The 13,910-nt window shown below is 50.9% G+C and overlaps 1 protein-coding gene across 1 annotated transcript; it reads right to left on the bottom strand.

The window, feature by feature from the left end:
- Window positions 1-635: 635 nt before the first annotated feature.
- On the bottom strand, window positions 636-12,738 carry ADI1 (acireductone dioxygenase 1). The gene is made up of 4 exons (XM_072938268.1): window positions 12,521-12,738; window positions 10,644-10,763; window positions 3,162-3,341; window positions 636-1,968 (listed from the first exon to the last, which is right to left on the bottom strand). Exons 1-4 carry the CDS (start codon window positions 12,638-12,640, stop codon window positions 1,849-1,851), a joined length of 540 nt encoding a protein of 179 aa, XP_072794369.1. The 5' UTR covers window positions 12,641-12,738; the 3' UTR covers window positions 636-1,848.
- Window positions 12,739-13,910: the final 1,172 nt, after the last annotated feature.

Genomic DNA, 13,910 nt, shown 5'->3' with positions numbered 1-13,910 from the left:
CGACCTGCACACACACACACACACACAGTAAAAGCAGCAGGCAAAGCGACTTTACAGAGGTGAAGGTGGGTCCCTCGGCTCTGCGCCGGCACCCAGCCCCGCGGGGCACACGGCTGGCCGCTGCTTCAAAGCTGTGGGTGACCAGAATGGTGTTGTCTTGCACTTATCCGCGAGGAGGAAGGGAAGCCCCGGGAGGGCCACAGACAGGGAGAGTCAGTCTCATGGGATGTCCCAGCAGGTGTAATAGCATACGATGGGGAAGAATCCGAGAAGAAAGCATATGTGCACGTGTGTGCACGACTGAATCACTTTGCTGTGCACTTGAAACTGACATTGTAAATCACCTACACTTTAATAAAAAATTAAGGAAAAAAACCATGAGGTTACTATGGGGGTTTTCTATAACAAATTAGGCACAATTGTATCTCAGAACTGTTAACTAAAAAAAAACAAAAACGAAGCTCTCTTGTTAAAATTCAAAGCCTGATTGTGACGATCATGGGGACTTTAGGAATTTCACGTGGAGCAGGTGTACAAAATGTGTATTAATCATATGCATCACACAAATGTCTAAACGGAGAGATTTCAATGAGCCACAGGTACCAGAATACAAGGTGACTGCAAGTCACAAGTGTAAAATAAGGCAGCGACTTTATTTTGAACAAGAAAGAGGCACAAGCGCAGCAGCCCCACAGCCGACGACGGCCCCGCGCGGGCTCCGCCCACTCTGCCCTCGGACCCAGCAGCAGGAGGCCGGCCCGCCCCAGCGCCCCCCCACCCCAGATTAGGCATTCAGGGACTTTTACCCCTGACAGGCGGGGTCCACGCCCCTGCTCAGGCCGGAAGCAGTTGCAGAAGACTGACCCACACCCCTCTGCACCCCAACAGGTTATGGGAGTAAAACCTCTGAGGGGGATGGGGCAGGAGGGAAGGGGCGGGCACAGCCACTCAGGAAGTGACAGTGACTAACACCAGGATGGCGGGAGATGCTGCCAGCCCCCAGGTGGCGTTGGGGCTCAAGACGGCAGGAGATCCGACTTCCAGCAGACCTTGAGCTTCATCACAAGCCCAATGTGACACATCACCACAGTAAGTAACACGCCCACAGGCGCCACAACGGCGGCTCTGAGGCTGCCCGCAAAAGGTCGGAGTGGGCGTGGCCCAACTCCTGGGACTCCAGCCCCCGCCCCAGGGCGGCTGGAATGGTCCTCCCACTTGTTAGCACATGAAGCTCCGCAGCCCATAAAAGGCTCCTGGCGCCTCTCTTGCTCCCCCCTCTTCCAGAGACGGCTCATACTGTCTAGGAGTGTGGACCTCTTTTTACTCCAACCTGAGCACCCAGCCCCCGCACTGCATGGCCTTTCTCTCCCCTTATGAAACAGCCTGCGGCTCTATGCACCCCGGCTCACCCCCAGGGCTCCCAGTCTGCTGCCCCGGGGTCTGGGAGAAAGGCGTCTCTCTGGCCACCCCATCACCACTGTCACACCCCCTCACAAGGCGGGTACAGCCTCGCCTGGCATCTGCTTCCAGTCCAAGAACCAGGTCCAGACGGGGCAGCCAGGTGGCCACGTGCGGGGAGCTGAGACTGGGGTAGAGTGAAGGCGTGTGCTGACCGGGAGCTGCTGGACCGCCCGTCCTGAACCAGAGAAAGTGAATGGATTTGCCCAGATTCCCAGTTTCCAAGCACAAATCAGCGCTACAGCTCCTTCCAGGAAAACATATCTGATCAAATAACCTGCGAAGGAAAGCTCACCCAGCTCACCCGCCCAAATCTATGACATAAAAGCGAGGAGGATATCAGAGATCTGCCGCTGCCGTCGCACCCGGGGCCTTCACAAGGGGGCCCCGCTACGCTGTCTGCGCCAGGAACTGCACGTACTGGCCCCGGGCCTCCAAGTGGTCAGCAGGCCGGTTGTACGGCGTCCACACTGGGTCTCCCACAAACAGCCGCATGGCCTTCACGTAGTTCTGGAAAACACACAAGCACAGCCAGCGGTGGTGACACCAGCTAACAAGGTGACATCCCCATCTCCATCACACTTGGTCCTGAGAGTTCGTGTCGCCATGTGCTCAGGGGGCCGAGCGTCTGCGGCTCCAGCTCAGGGAGGACCCCGCTCCCTCTGTGAAGCTCGGGTGCAGCCCCCCTTCCTAGCCAGCAGGCCCTAGAGCTGCTGCCGACGAGGGAGGAGCGGCATCATAACTAGAAACGTGCGCACCTGTGCGCTCCCAGGACCAGCCCTGCAGGTGACGCACGTGGTGCTCAGCGGCAGGCCCCGGAGGCTCCTGATCGCAGCATGTTTACAACCACAAAGAACCAGCACCAGCGGAGGTGCCCGTCGTCAGGGACCCACCCAGTGGCTGAATCGAGGAACGTCCGGCAGCTGGGGTCACAGCTGGGACAGGAGCCAGCGCTTCCCCAGACCCCGCTGGCTGGCCCGACCCCACAGCACAGGGAGCAGGAGGGGACGCAGCCCCAGGGATGAAGGCCGCCAGCGCCGTGTCAGAGGGGAGAGGACGGGCTCCCGCTCGCCTGGCCGGCACCACTCTCAGAGTCGTTCCTTCCGGGGAGGGACACTGAGGGGCGGGGAACGGGGCTGAGAGCGCCACTCTTCCCTGCACACGCTCTCATAATTCTGAGTTTATTTATTTTTTCCCCTCTCATTTAACAGAGGACTGGGGATTGAACCCAGGGCCTTGTGCGTGCTCACCACACGCTCTACCCCTCCCCTAAGTGCGTTTATTTTCTACTCAAAAATTATACTTAAGTCTCACATTCGTCTAAATCATGTGCGGAGAACCTGGGAACTCCCTTCCTCCTGTCCTGCCGCCGGTCCCTACGACCACAGGGCTCGACTGCTGAGGCCCAAACTGAAACGCCCTAAAATGACAATGGAGCAGTAACCGGGGACCCTTGCAAAGCTGGACCCCTGCACAAACCGCCAGGTAGGCACATGCGCTCCACGAGGCCTGCACGCCTCCTGCGGGCCTGTCTGCACGTGCCCAGGGGTGTGCGCGAACATGGGTGCCCCCTGCTCCCCCCGACCCCGGGCCCCTGCCCAGCTGCCGGCCCCCCACCCACAAAGGGGGCGTCCTCAAGCAGCAGCACCGGGCGTTTGGCCTCCATGCACAGACCAGACCTAAAACGAAGGGCAGGGCCCCACCTTCTCGTCCAGCGTGAAGCGGTGGTAAATCCCAGCGGGCAGGGTGATCATGTCGCCCTTCTCCATGGAAATCCGCACCCATTTGTCCTCTTTATCTCGCACGTCGAAGTAGCCGCTGCCGTCCAGGATGTAGCGGATCTCGTCATCCAGGTGCAAGTGCTCCTCGTAGAACATCTTAATCTAGAGCGGGGGGGGCCATGAGTCTGCGGGGCCCCCGGGCCCCCGAGCCCAGAGTGGAGCGGGCAGACAGGCGCTCCGGGAAGACGAGGGACCTGACTCGAGGTGTGAGGGGCAGGGGCCAGAATGTGCTGGGAAGCCTGTCCTGAGCGAGCAGCACTCAGCCCGGGCCAGCCGCACAGCCAGTGCTTCATCCGTAATCACCCACTCAGGGGCTGTCTCCTCCATCTGACAGACGAGGGAATGTGACTCAGAGAGGCTAAGCCACCAGCCCAACGTCACACAGCTTGGATCTGTAGGGCCAAGTTCCCACACAGATATGCTAGCGCCTGCTCTTAACTCACCACACACGGCAGTCATGCTGATCATACACAGTCTGTCACATGATCACAGGTACACACCATCACAGGATCACACACCATCACGGGATCACATGCACACACACCATCACACGCACACACACCATCACGGGATCACACACACACGGCAGTCACACTGATCGCACAGGCGGATCAGAAGCCACATGTGCACCTGAGGGCGGCCATCACCATCTCCATACACACTTTCTATTTGCTCAAATCTCCTTCTGTGTCTTTCAGGTCTTTATCCTCCTGACTTTTTATAATAAAAGTATTGAAACATGCAGAAAAGATGGAAGAATTTTACAGTGAACACCCACACAGCCCTCACCATGGAACTTTGACTCCACCTGCCTTGTTACAGCCCCCCACCTCTCGGCCTCCTTCCTGCACAGGAGCATTTGAAAGCTTTCCCTGTATGATATTTACAAATTTCTGGAAAATCCGTAAGTGTTTGGAAAACCACCACTTACAACAAGAGCAAAGATACTCGCTGAGATCGGGAAAGCAGACAAGCCTGGAACACGCCGATCCGGGAGGTCAGAGGTGACCACTAAAGAGGCAGGGACGTGTCCGGGGGGCCGGAGCCATGGAGAGGCCCCAAGCGCCACGCCTGGAACCATCTGAACGTCAAAATGGATCACGGCAGCACAGACCACAGACCCAAGGAAAAGAGGGCTCACATCCCACACTGATGCAAATCGACAAGAGAGAACAGCGCTCCTGTGACAGAAAGCCGACTCCACCCCGGAGGGTGACAGCGGGAAGGTCACCGCAGTCACAGCCCTGACAGGGAGAACTGACACAGGCAGGCATCATCTAGATTCACTGAAAACACTGAGTCAAAGGTTGACAGGAAACAGATATTCAGCGTTGAAAAGTAACTGTCCACAACCTCTTTCTAGTCACAGAGGGAAGACGGTCAACAGAGAACCTGCTGGACTGCGGCGTAACAAGCGCACCGTCAGCGGCGACGGCCTCGGACAGCCGGTGCCTCCCGGCGGCGTGCGCCGGGCAGACAGGACACCATCTGTGCAGGATTCCTGCCAAAAACGCCCAACCCGAGCCTGACCGCCAGGAAACCCAGGACAAACACGAGAGGAGCAGAAAATGAGGAAGTCTGCCTCAGAAAAAGAAGGGCAACGAGCCTCCACCAGGAACCGGGTTCTACTCCAGGAGAGACGCTGTTCCAGGCGGTGACGACGGTAACAGCCATCCGATGAACCCCTAACGTCAGCTGTGCGTGAGCCCCTCCGCGCAGGCGAAGCGCTGCTGGGAAGACAGGAAATCTACGTTCCAAGTGAAAACACACCGCTTTTTTTTTCCTTTTTTTGTTTTCGTTCTCTCTGGGGGGGAGGTGATGAGATTTGTTTGCTTTTATCTAGTGGAGGTACCGGGATCAAACCCAGGACCTCGCGTGCGTTGAGCGTGCGCTCTACCACTGAGCTACACCCTCCCCGCTGAGAACCACCATTTAAATCCAAGAGAATCTCGTGACTCGTTAGAACCCTCAGTGAAAAACGCCGTCATTTTGTAAGGTATTACAATGCGTGCGCTCTAATCGGCGAGGAAAGTTCCACACAGTAAGGAGATGAGACCCAGACAGCACCTCTGCCTTTAGACGTCAGTGTTACAGCACGACTTCCACTCTCAGCTCAACGTGCCCGTGCTGTCTGACCGACTTAGACGTTCTTTTCAGACACACGCCCAGAAGACGCCAAGCTAGTGGAGAAACCGCCTGGGTCGAGGGAGCCTTCACGGTGGGTCCAGCAGGAAGAGCCTGGGCCAGGAGGACCTGGGTCTGGGCTGGCTTTATCAGCATGACCACGGGAAGCGATCACTCAAGAGGCTAAAACCGAGTGACCTGAGGCCGCAGCCTCACAGCTCAGAGCTCAGCAGGACAGAGAAAGGAAGGGTCAGGACAACGCAGCTGCCAAGTTTCGTCAAGAAAGCAAAATTCTGAGACAGCGTCCATCTCACTGTCCTTTCACGAGGGAGTCACCCGCTGCTGAGAAGGCAAAGACAACCATCTCAAAAGCAAGGGCCTGTTACCTGAATACATTCAGCCTTACTAAGACCTTTCTGCATCTGTTTCTCACCTCGCCACAGGACAGTGAGCGTCTTTATTAATCAGCACTTGGGAATCACCACAAAACTAAGAACTTCAAAAAGTCCTGACTTCCACGTCCACAGAAGGTGGGTTAGCAGAAACTGGATGTCCCCTCCCACCTCCAACTATCACAACAAACAGAAGACTCGACATCATGGTCCGCAAGGCACCAGACGTCAGGAGAGGGAAGAACGTGAGCCATGACACAGCCAGCAGGTGACTACACCCTGGACCTGCTCTAGTCTGCCCCTGAGAGCGCTCCCAGGCAAGCGCCCCGAGCTGAACAGCAGAGCAGAGAACCTGAGGAGACCAAGGGAGCTAGTGTGCAAGACAGAGAGCTTCACAGAGAAAATCCCAAACACCTGCAGAGGCCCTCCCCCTCCGTATTCACCTGATCGCCCTGCTCAGTACAGGCCTGTGTGCAGGAAAATCACCTGAGGCTGGGGAAAGGACCATTCAGATTCTTCAGGATTAGAGGTAACAGCGCCCGGCACTCACACAGGTCCAGGAATAGTGCCCGTCCCCCCAGCCAGGCTGGAAAACCTCACTGTTCATGAGGCTTTGTGTGGTGTACACAGAGGAACTATTCCTCAGTCCTGGGGCACAGTTAGCTGTAGGCTGAGCGCAAGTGTGGTCTACCTAAACATCTAAAAGAAAGACCCAAAAGGATCCAGTTGTTTCTAATAATTGTTTCTTATGTGCCTCCCAGAACAAAACTCAAAGACTATTTATACCAATAAAACAATATCCACACCCAAGAGAACAAAAACACAATGTCTGGCATCCGATCAAAGATTACCAGACATTCAAGAAAGCACAAAAACATGACCTTTAATGAGAAGATGAATCAATCAACCAAGACCAGTCAGACTTGACACAGAAAAGGACCCTTAAGACAATTATTACAATTATATTACATATGCTCAAAAGGTAAAATAAAGACACTGAAGATTAAAAAACAAAAAGATCCCAAACTGAGCTTCTGGAGATGAAAACTACATCCAAGATGAAGAAAGCACTGGATGGGATGAATCACAGATTAGACGTTGCAGCAAAAAAGATCAGCTTAAAAAAAAGAAGAAAAGAGTGGTGAACTTAAAATCCTAGCAACAGATACTATACAACACAAAGCACACAGAGAAAAGAGAATGGAAACAATGAACAGAGTATCAGGGCGTTATGAGACAATTTCAAGCGGCCTAATGAACATGTAAACTATTTTTGCATAATTATACACAAAAGGGAGGGGGCAGAAAAAATACTTAAGGAGATAATGGCTGAAATTTTTCCTCATCAATTGAAAACGGTACACCCACACCCAGGTTATTCAACAACACAGAACTGTGCAGAAAACTACACCAAGTACATCTTAATGAAATTGCTCAAAACCAAGGATAAAGAGAAACTCTCAAAAACAGCAAGAGAAAAAAGGACACAGTATGTAAGAGGAGCAAAACTAATAATGACAGCACGTTTCTCATCAGAAACAACACGCACGAGGAGACGTGGAGCAGCACTGTTAAAGCACTAAAAGCAAAACTGCCAACCTAGAATTCTGAACCCAGAAAATGTATTTCACAAATGAAGGTGCTCAAAGCCTCTGGCACCTACAGCTACAGCAAACACTGAGCACAGCGTGACTCACACCCAGGCAACGCACACCACTACACTGTTTACCTCAGTTCTTAAAAGACACAGCACTCGAGCTTTGACCAAAAATGACAAGGCAGCTAAAACTTAAGGAACAATACAGTCTGAAGAGACAAAGCAATCATGAGAACCAGACTGGAATATGACAAACATTTTGGAATTACCAGAAAAGGAATTTAAAACAACTGTGATTAATATGCTAAGGGCTCTAGTGGGAAAAGCAGGTAACAAGCAAGAACACTTGGGCAACGTATGCAGAAAGACAGAAACTCTGACAAAGAATCAAAACAAAACAGAACAAGAATGCTAGAGAGTAAAAACACTGTCACAGAAATGAAGAATGCTTCTGATGGGCTCATTACTAGACTGGACACAGTGGAGGAGAGAATCAGTGAACCTGAAGATACGACAGAAGAAAATTCCCAAACTAAAGTGCAAAGAGAGAAAAAACAACAAAACATCCAAAAACGAAAATGGCCAAGAACCATGGAATAATTACAAAAGGTGTACCATGGAATAATTACAAAAGGTATATATACATATATACACACACACAGACACACACACACATACATATATATATAATTGGAATACCAAAAATGGAAGATGAGAAAAGGAACAGAAAAAACATTTGAAATAATAATGGCCAAGGATGTTCCAAAATTAATAACAGACATCAAACCACAGGTCCATGAAACTCAGAAAACACCAAGAATACTAAATACAAAAAAATCTACTCCTAGGCTTGTCATATTAAAATTGCAAAAAACAAAAGAAAAAACAAAAATCATGAAAGAAGCCAGAAAGAAAAAAGTACCTAACCTATAGAGGAACAAGGCTAAGAATTACCTCAGATGTCTCCAAAACCATGCAAGCAGGCAAGAAAAACATCACCCACCTAGAACTGTATACCTGGTAAAATTATCCTTTAAAAGTGAAGGAGAAATAAAGGCTTTCTCAGACAGACAAAAACAGGGACTTTACCACCAGTACACCTCCCTTGCAAGAAATGTTGAAAGAATTTCTCAAATGGAAAGGAAAATGATATAGGTCTAAAACTCAAATCTACATAAAGGAAGAAAGTTAAAGAAATAAGAGTTTTTAAAATTTTTCATTTTCTAATTCTTAATTGATCTATTAGATAACTGTTCAAAATAATAATAGTAACAGTGTATTGGGTGATTATGACATATCAGTAAGTGAAATGAATAACAGCAATGTTATAAAGGATAGAGCAATTGGTAACAGTTATACGGTAAACGTATCCTGCAAACTCTAAGGTAACAACTAAAAACATTTTTTTAATGGTAAGCTAAGAGGAGAAAAAAATAAAATCATATAAAATGCTCAATTAAAACCAGACAAGGCAGAAAAAGAGGGGAGGATTTTTTAAACAATAAAGGAAAATGTAACAAATTAAAAGTTACAAATATGGTAGATAACAATCCAGCCATATCAATAATCAATTTAATATGAATGGTCTAAATCCATCAACTAAAAGACAGAGACCCTCAGAACAGACAGGAAACAAAAAACAGAAAACATCTCAACTATATGCCGTCTACAGGAAACCCACTTTAAATATAAATACATAAATAGGTTAAAAGTGAAGATCTGGAGAAAGATGCACCATGTTAACACTAATCAAAAGGAAGATTAAGGAGCTACATTACTTTCAGTCAAAGCCAACTTCAGTACAAGGGAAAGCATAAGAGATGAAGGTGTGTATTATATAATGACAAAGGAGTCAACTCTCTAAGAGTATATGACAATCTTGAACACGTATGCATCTAACAACAGGGCCTCAAAATACACAAAGCAAAACCTAACAGAACTTTGAAAAGAAATAGACAAATCCACTGTTATCGTTGGAGTTTCAACACCACCCGTCAGTAAATGACAAGTTCGGCAGGCAGAAAATCAGTAAGGATACAGCTGAACTGAATAGCAGATACAATCGACATTCAAGAATACTTCACCCGACAACAGCCCGAACACACATTCTTCTCAAGCGTACATGGAGCATTCCCCAAGATGGACTACATTCTGGTCTATAAAACAAGTCTCAACATATTTACAAGGGCTCAAATCATACCAAATACATTCTCTCACTGCAGTGGAACTAAATTAGAAAGCAATAAAACACAAATCTCTGGAAAAGTCCCCAAATAACTGGAAACTAACACATATCAAGAAAACCATATGGTTCAAAGAAATCAAAAAGGAAATTAACTTGAAGGAAATTAACTTCTAAACTGAATGAAGGGGAGGAGGGTATAGCTCAGTGGTAGGGTTCATGCTCAGCATGCATGAGGTCCTGGGTTCAATCCTCAGTATCTTCATTAACCAAAAAAAAAAAGAAGAAGAAGAAGAAGAAAACAAAAGTAAATAAATAAAACTGAATGAAAATGAAAATACCAAACAAAATCTGTGTGATGCCACTAAAGTAGCACTCGGGAACATTTACAGCACTGAACACCTACATTAAAAAGAAAGGAAGGCTTCAAGTTAATGACCTCAGCATCCACGTTAGGAAATTCGAAAAAGAAGAGTAAATTAAAACCAAAGTGAGTAGAATAAGGCAAATAAAGACAAGGAAGCAGAGAACAGAAAAACAGAAAACCAGCAAAACCAAAAGTCCTCTGGGAAGCTCAATCAAACTGATAAACCTCTAGCCAGACTCGGGAAGAGGACAGAGGGCACGCAAATTACCAACATCAGGAATGAAGGCGGCAGCACTACAGATTCTACAGACACTTTAAGGATAATAAGGGAACATTCTGAGTAACTTTATGCCAATAAATCTGACAACTCAGATGAAATGTACAAATGCCCTGAAAGACACAAACTACTTAGCTCATTCAAGACGACACAGCTAATCTGGATAGTCCCACAGCTAGTAAAGAAACTGAATTCAGAGCTAAAAACCTTCCCGGAGCAAACAGAGCTCCAGGCCGACACGGCTCCACGGGCTGATCTGCCAAACGCTTAAGGGAAAAATAAAACCATCCTACACAAACTCTGCCAAACAAACTGAAACGGAGGGACTATTTCTCAGTTTATTCTACGAGGCCAGCATTACTCTGATACAAAACCCACATGAAGACATTAATAAAGAAATAAAAGCTTGTGTTTATTGGTAACATATAACGACTCCCCTTTCCAAGTAACCCAGCGCTCCCTTACCTTCTCTTCATAATTTGGCAGCTTGTCTTTGCATATGGTTATTATGTCCATCCAGGAATAGTTTCTCTCTTTTCGGATCTTTTCTAGTTCTGGGTCATTCTCGTATTTGTCAGCATCCAGCTAAAAGAGTTTAAACAGCAACAGAAAGGAGGTCACGTGAATACAGAGACACACAGAAACATTCTCTTTCTGCATCTCCAGTATGATCACATTCCAGATTTACCACCCAGTCCTTTGTCAGTCCTAAACCAACCTTTCTGCCCCTCCTTCCCCTATTTCGTTTTAATGGTTTTCTCATTGTCCGAAACAGCTTTAAAAACGCAGTTCTGTTTAATTCCCTCCTCCCTTCCCTCCAACAGTCCTTCCTGGGGGATTCTGTTTTCTAATTCCGGTTCCACTGCCTGAGCCCAGGTGAAGCTCTCACCACCTCAAGCCTGTCCAAGGGAACCGCCGCCACAGCCACCACCACCACCACATCCTGTTCCTCCACCGCCAATCCACCCTGGAAGTATAACTGATCTCTACAGCATTTCCCTGGGACAAAACGTCTGAAGCCCTCAGAGCCTACCAATAAAACCCACGTTCCTCAGGCGGAGACGAGAGGCCTTCTATCGCCAGCCCCAGCTTTTTTTCTTTGTCCCTATTTTCTGTTTTTAATATAATCTCTATTCTAAACCAAACAGGATTATGTGCTGCTCTTCAGAAATACTGGGTGCTTCACGGTCCCCCACCCTTGCAAAGAATTTGGCTTATTTTGCCTTATTTTGCAATGAAATGCGTATTCTACCACAACTACTGAGCAGCAAACTCCAGAGCACCTCAAAATACTTGTCAACAATACATTAACTCCTACAAAGACGACTCCCAAAATTAGCCCTTCTCCACGTGACACACACTGCGCTAAAACAATCCACCTCACACTGCGGCTGTGTGACAGCTCCCTACGGCCCAGCGTGTCCCTGACAGCAGAGCCACAAAGACGCTCGTCTGTCGCCACTGGTCAACCACGGCTGCTACTCAGTAAAAACGCACAGAGGAAACAAAGCCGCCCTTTGACGGCCCACTGCCTCGTGCTCAGGGCAGAGCTCGCAGGGAGGAGAACCGGGTTTGCGCTCATGGACAACTCCAAAGACGCCTTTTGAAACATCTTGTCTCATCCTCGGATACGTTCTGGCTCTTGAGCTCAGACGGACGAGACCCCGAAGTGCAGTAATGTGAGCCTCCTGATTGCTGGACTGAAGATAAACCAGAGTTTACTGTAGAGCACACTTACTTTACTCTCAGATGGACATGACGCTGCTCTGGGGGCCGCGCGGCCCCGTGGGCTCCGCGGGGCCTCGCGAGGGGCGCCCACCGCAGCCGGGGGGCCCCGGACCCCCTTCCCGCCCCGCCCCGCCCCGCCCCGCCCCGCCCCAGGCGCCAACTCTGCCCGGCCGCGCACGAGCCCACCCCGCCGTCCCGACAGGGTCCGACCTCCCCGGCGGCAGCCCAGGACGCCGCCCGCCCCGGATCCTCCACGTGCCGACCCCTCACACCCCCCCAAACCCTCGCGCGAAGTCGGCCACCTGCTACCGAGCATGCGCGGCGTGCCCCGATGCCAGCAACCCGGCTCCGCTACCGAGCATGCGCAGCGCGCCCCGAGGACAACCACGCGGCCCCGCCACTGAGCATGAGCAGCGAGCCCCGAGGCCAACCGGACCTGCCACTGAGCATGCGCAGCGCGCCCTGAGGCGAAGAACCCGGCCCCGCCACTGAGCATGCGCAGCACGTCGCGGCCTGTCCCACGAGGTGTGCGCGGGAGCTCAGAGGACCTGAGAGGAGGCGTGTCCCGCCCGCCCGGGGCACCTCCCCTCACGCGACCGCCGGGCCCCGCGTACCTTCCAGTAAAGGACGCCGAGCCGGCGCAGCTGCTCCAGGCCTACCGGGCGGTTTGGCTCCGCGCGGTGGGGCAGCCTCGGGTCGTCGGCCGACTCGTCCATGTACCAGGCCTGCACCATGGCCGGGCCGGGGACGCTGCGCGCGACCTGCTCCCGGACCTGCGCTGGCGGGACTCTGACTCCCAGACCTGTAACCCCGGACCTGCCCCCCGGGCCGCCCCGCCCCTCCCCTCCCCCGGCCCCTCCCCTCCCCCGGCCCCTCCCTCCCCGCCGACCCGGGGCGGAGCCGGGGCCTGGGAGACGCCCCCCGCCGTGGTGGGGGCCTTAACCCGCGCGCCCGCGGGGAGGGCGGGGAAAGCGGGCGGGACGGCGCTCGGAGGCCCCGGGACGCTGCGGGCTTCCCTGCCCGCGGGCGGGCTCCGGGGCACGGCGCGTGTCCCCGAGGGCTGCCCGCGGACTCGGCTCAGGCCTGGTGACAACACGGAGCTGAGCCAAAGTGGGGCAAACAGTCCACCCGTTGCTGTCAGTAGAGGGGGAATTTGGAGTCTGTGTCTGTCCTGGCCCTCGGTGAACGGGCCGTCCCCAGCCTGCGTCATCCGGGGGAGGGACCGCTTCGCAGGACACACGGTGGGGGATACTTGGCCGGCACTGTTTCCCAGGTGCCGGGGCTTGGGAAAATTCACCATCGGAAAGCGCCGCAGATGTCTCCGGCGGTTGACGCGACAGCCCCTTGAACATCCAGAAACAATCTTGGGACACAATTTCTGTTGAGATTAAACAATTTATGTTTTACAGTAAAGAAAGCAAATGCCCCCAAAAATGATTTTTGTTAAGCGGATGCCACCGCTATAGGACACAGCTGTGGCTTGAAGCCATATCAAGTCACGACAGAGGACCCCAGGCGTCACGCAGGGTGGGACACTGTGCTCCTCACCATCCTCCGGGATTTACAGTATCAACAGTCTGTGATACTACCCTTTGGTTTTATTGTTTTATTTTACTAAATTTTGGGCGGGGGTCATTAGGTTTTTTTAATTTATTTTTATTTTAATAGAGGTACTGAGGATTGACGCCAGGACGTCGTGCATGCAAAGCATGTGCTCTACCACTGAGCTATACCCCTGCCCCCTACCCTTTAACTTTAAATTGCCTCCTTTTCCCTCTTTTCATCCTGTCTCCCTTCCTCATATAATGTTATGTCCTAGAATAAAAACAAGCTTCCCCTTCCCAGTCCTTGAATTTCTAATCAGTTTAGTTGAAAAGGGGGGAAAATATCCAGCTGGTCAATAAGTCTGGGTTTTTATCTCTGCAAAGCAATCATCAGAAAAGATCAGGTTATGTCAGCCATTCACCCCAGTCTCTAATAGAATCAAGAAACTAGAAAACCTCT

Source organism: Vicugna pacos, chromosome 15, assembly GCF_048564905.1.
Source record: "Vicugna pacos chromosome 15, VicPac4, whole genome shotgun sequence".
Classification (NCBI taxonomy): domain Eukaryota; kingdom Metazoa; phylum Chordata; class Mammalia; order Artiodactyla; family Camelidae; genus Vicugna; species Vicugna pacos.
The sequence above is the reverse complement of the archived record's forward strand: the minus strand, read 5'-3'. Positions and strand labels throughout refer to the sequence as shown.

What these genes read in the sequence shown, in the direction of transcription:
- ADI1 (XM_072938268.1), bottom strand. Translation starts at nt 12,640, where the DNA reads ATGGTGCAGGCCTGGTACATGGACGAGTCGGCCGACGACCCGAGGCTG. An exon ending in TCGGCGTCCTTTACTGGAAG is followed by an intron (nt 10,764 to 12,520) that starts GTACGCGGGGCC and finishes AAACTCTTTTAG; the next exon opens with CTGGATGCTGACAAATACGA. An exon ending in GCTTCACGCTGGACGAGAAG is followed by an intron (nt 1,969 to 3,161) that starts GTGGGGCCCTGC and finishes TGTGTTTTCCAG; the next exon opens with AACTACGTGAAGGCCATGCG.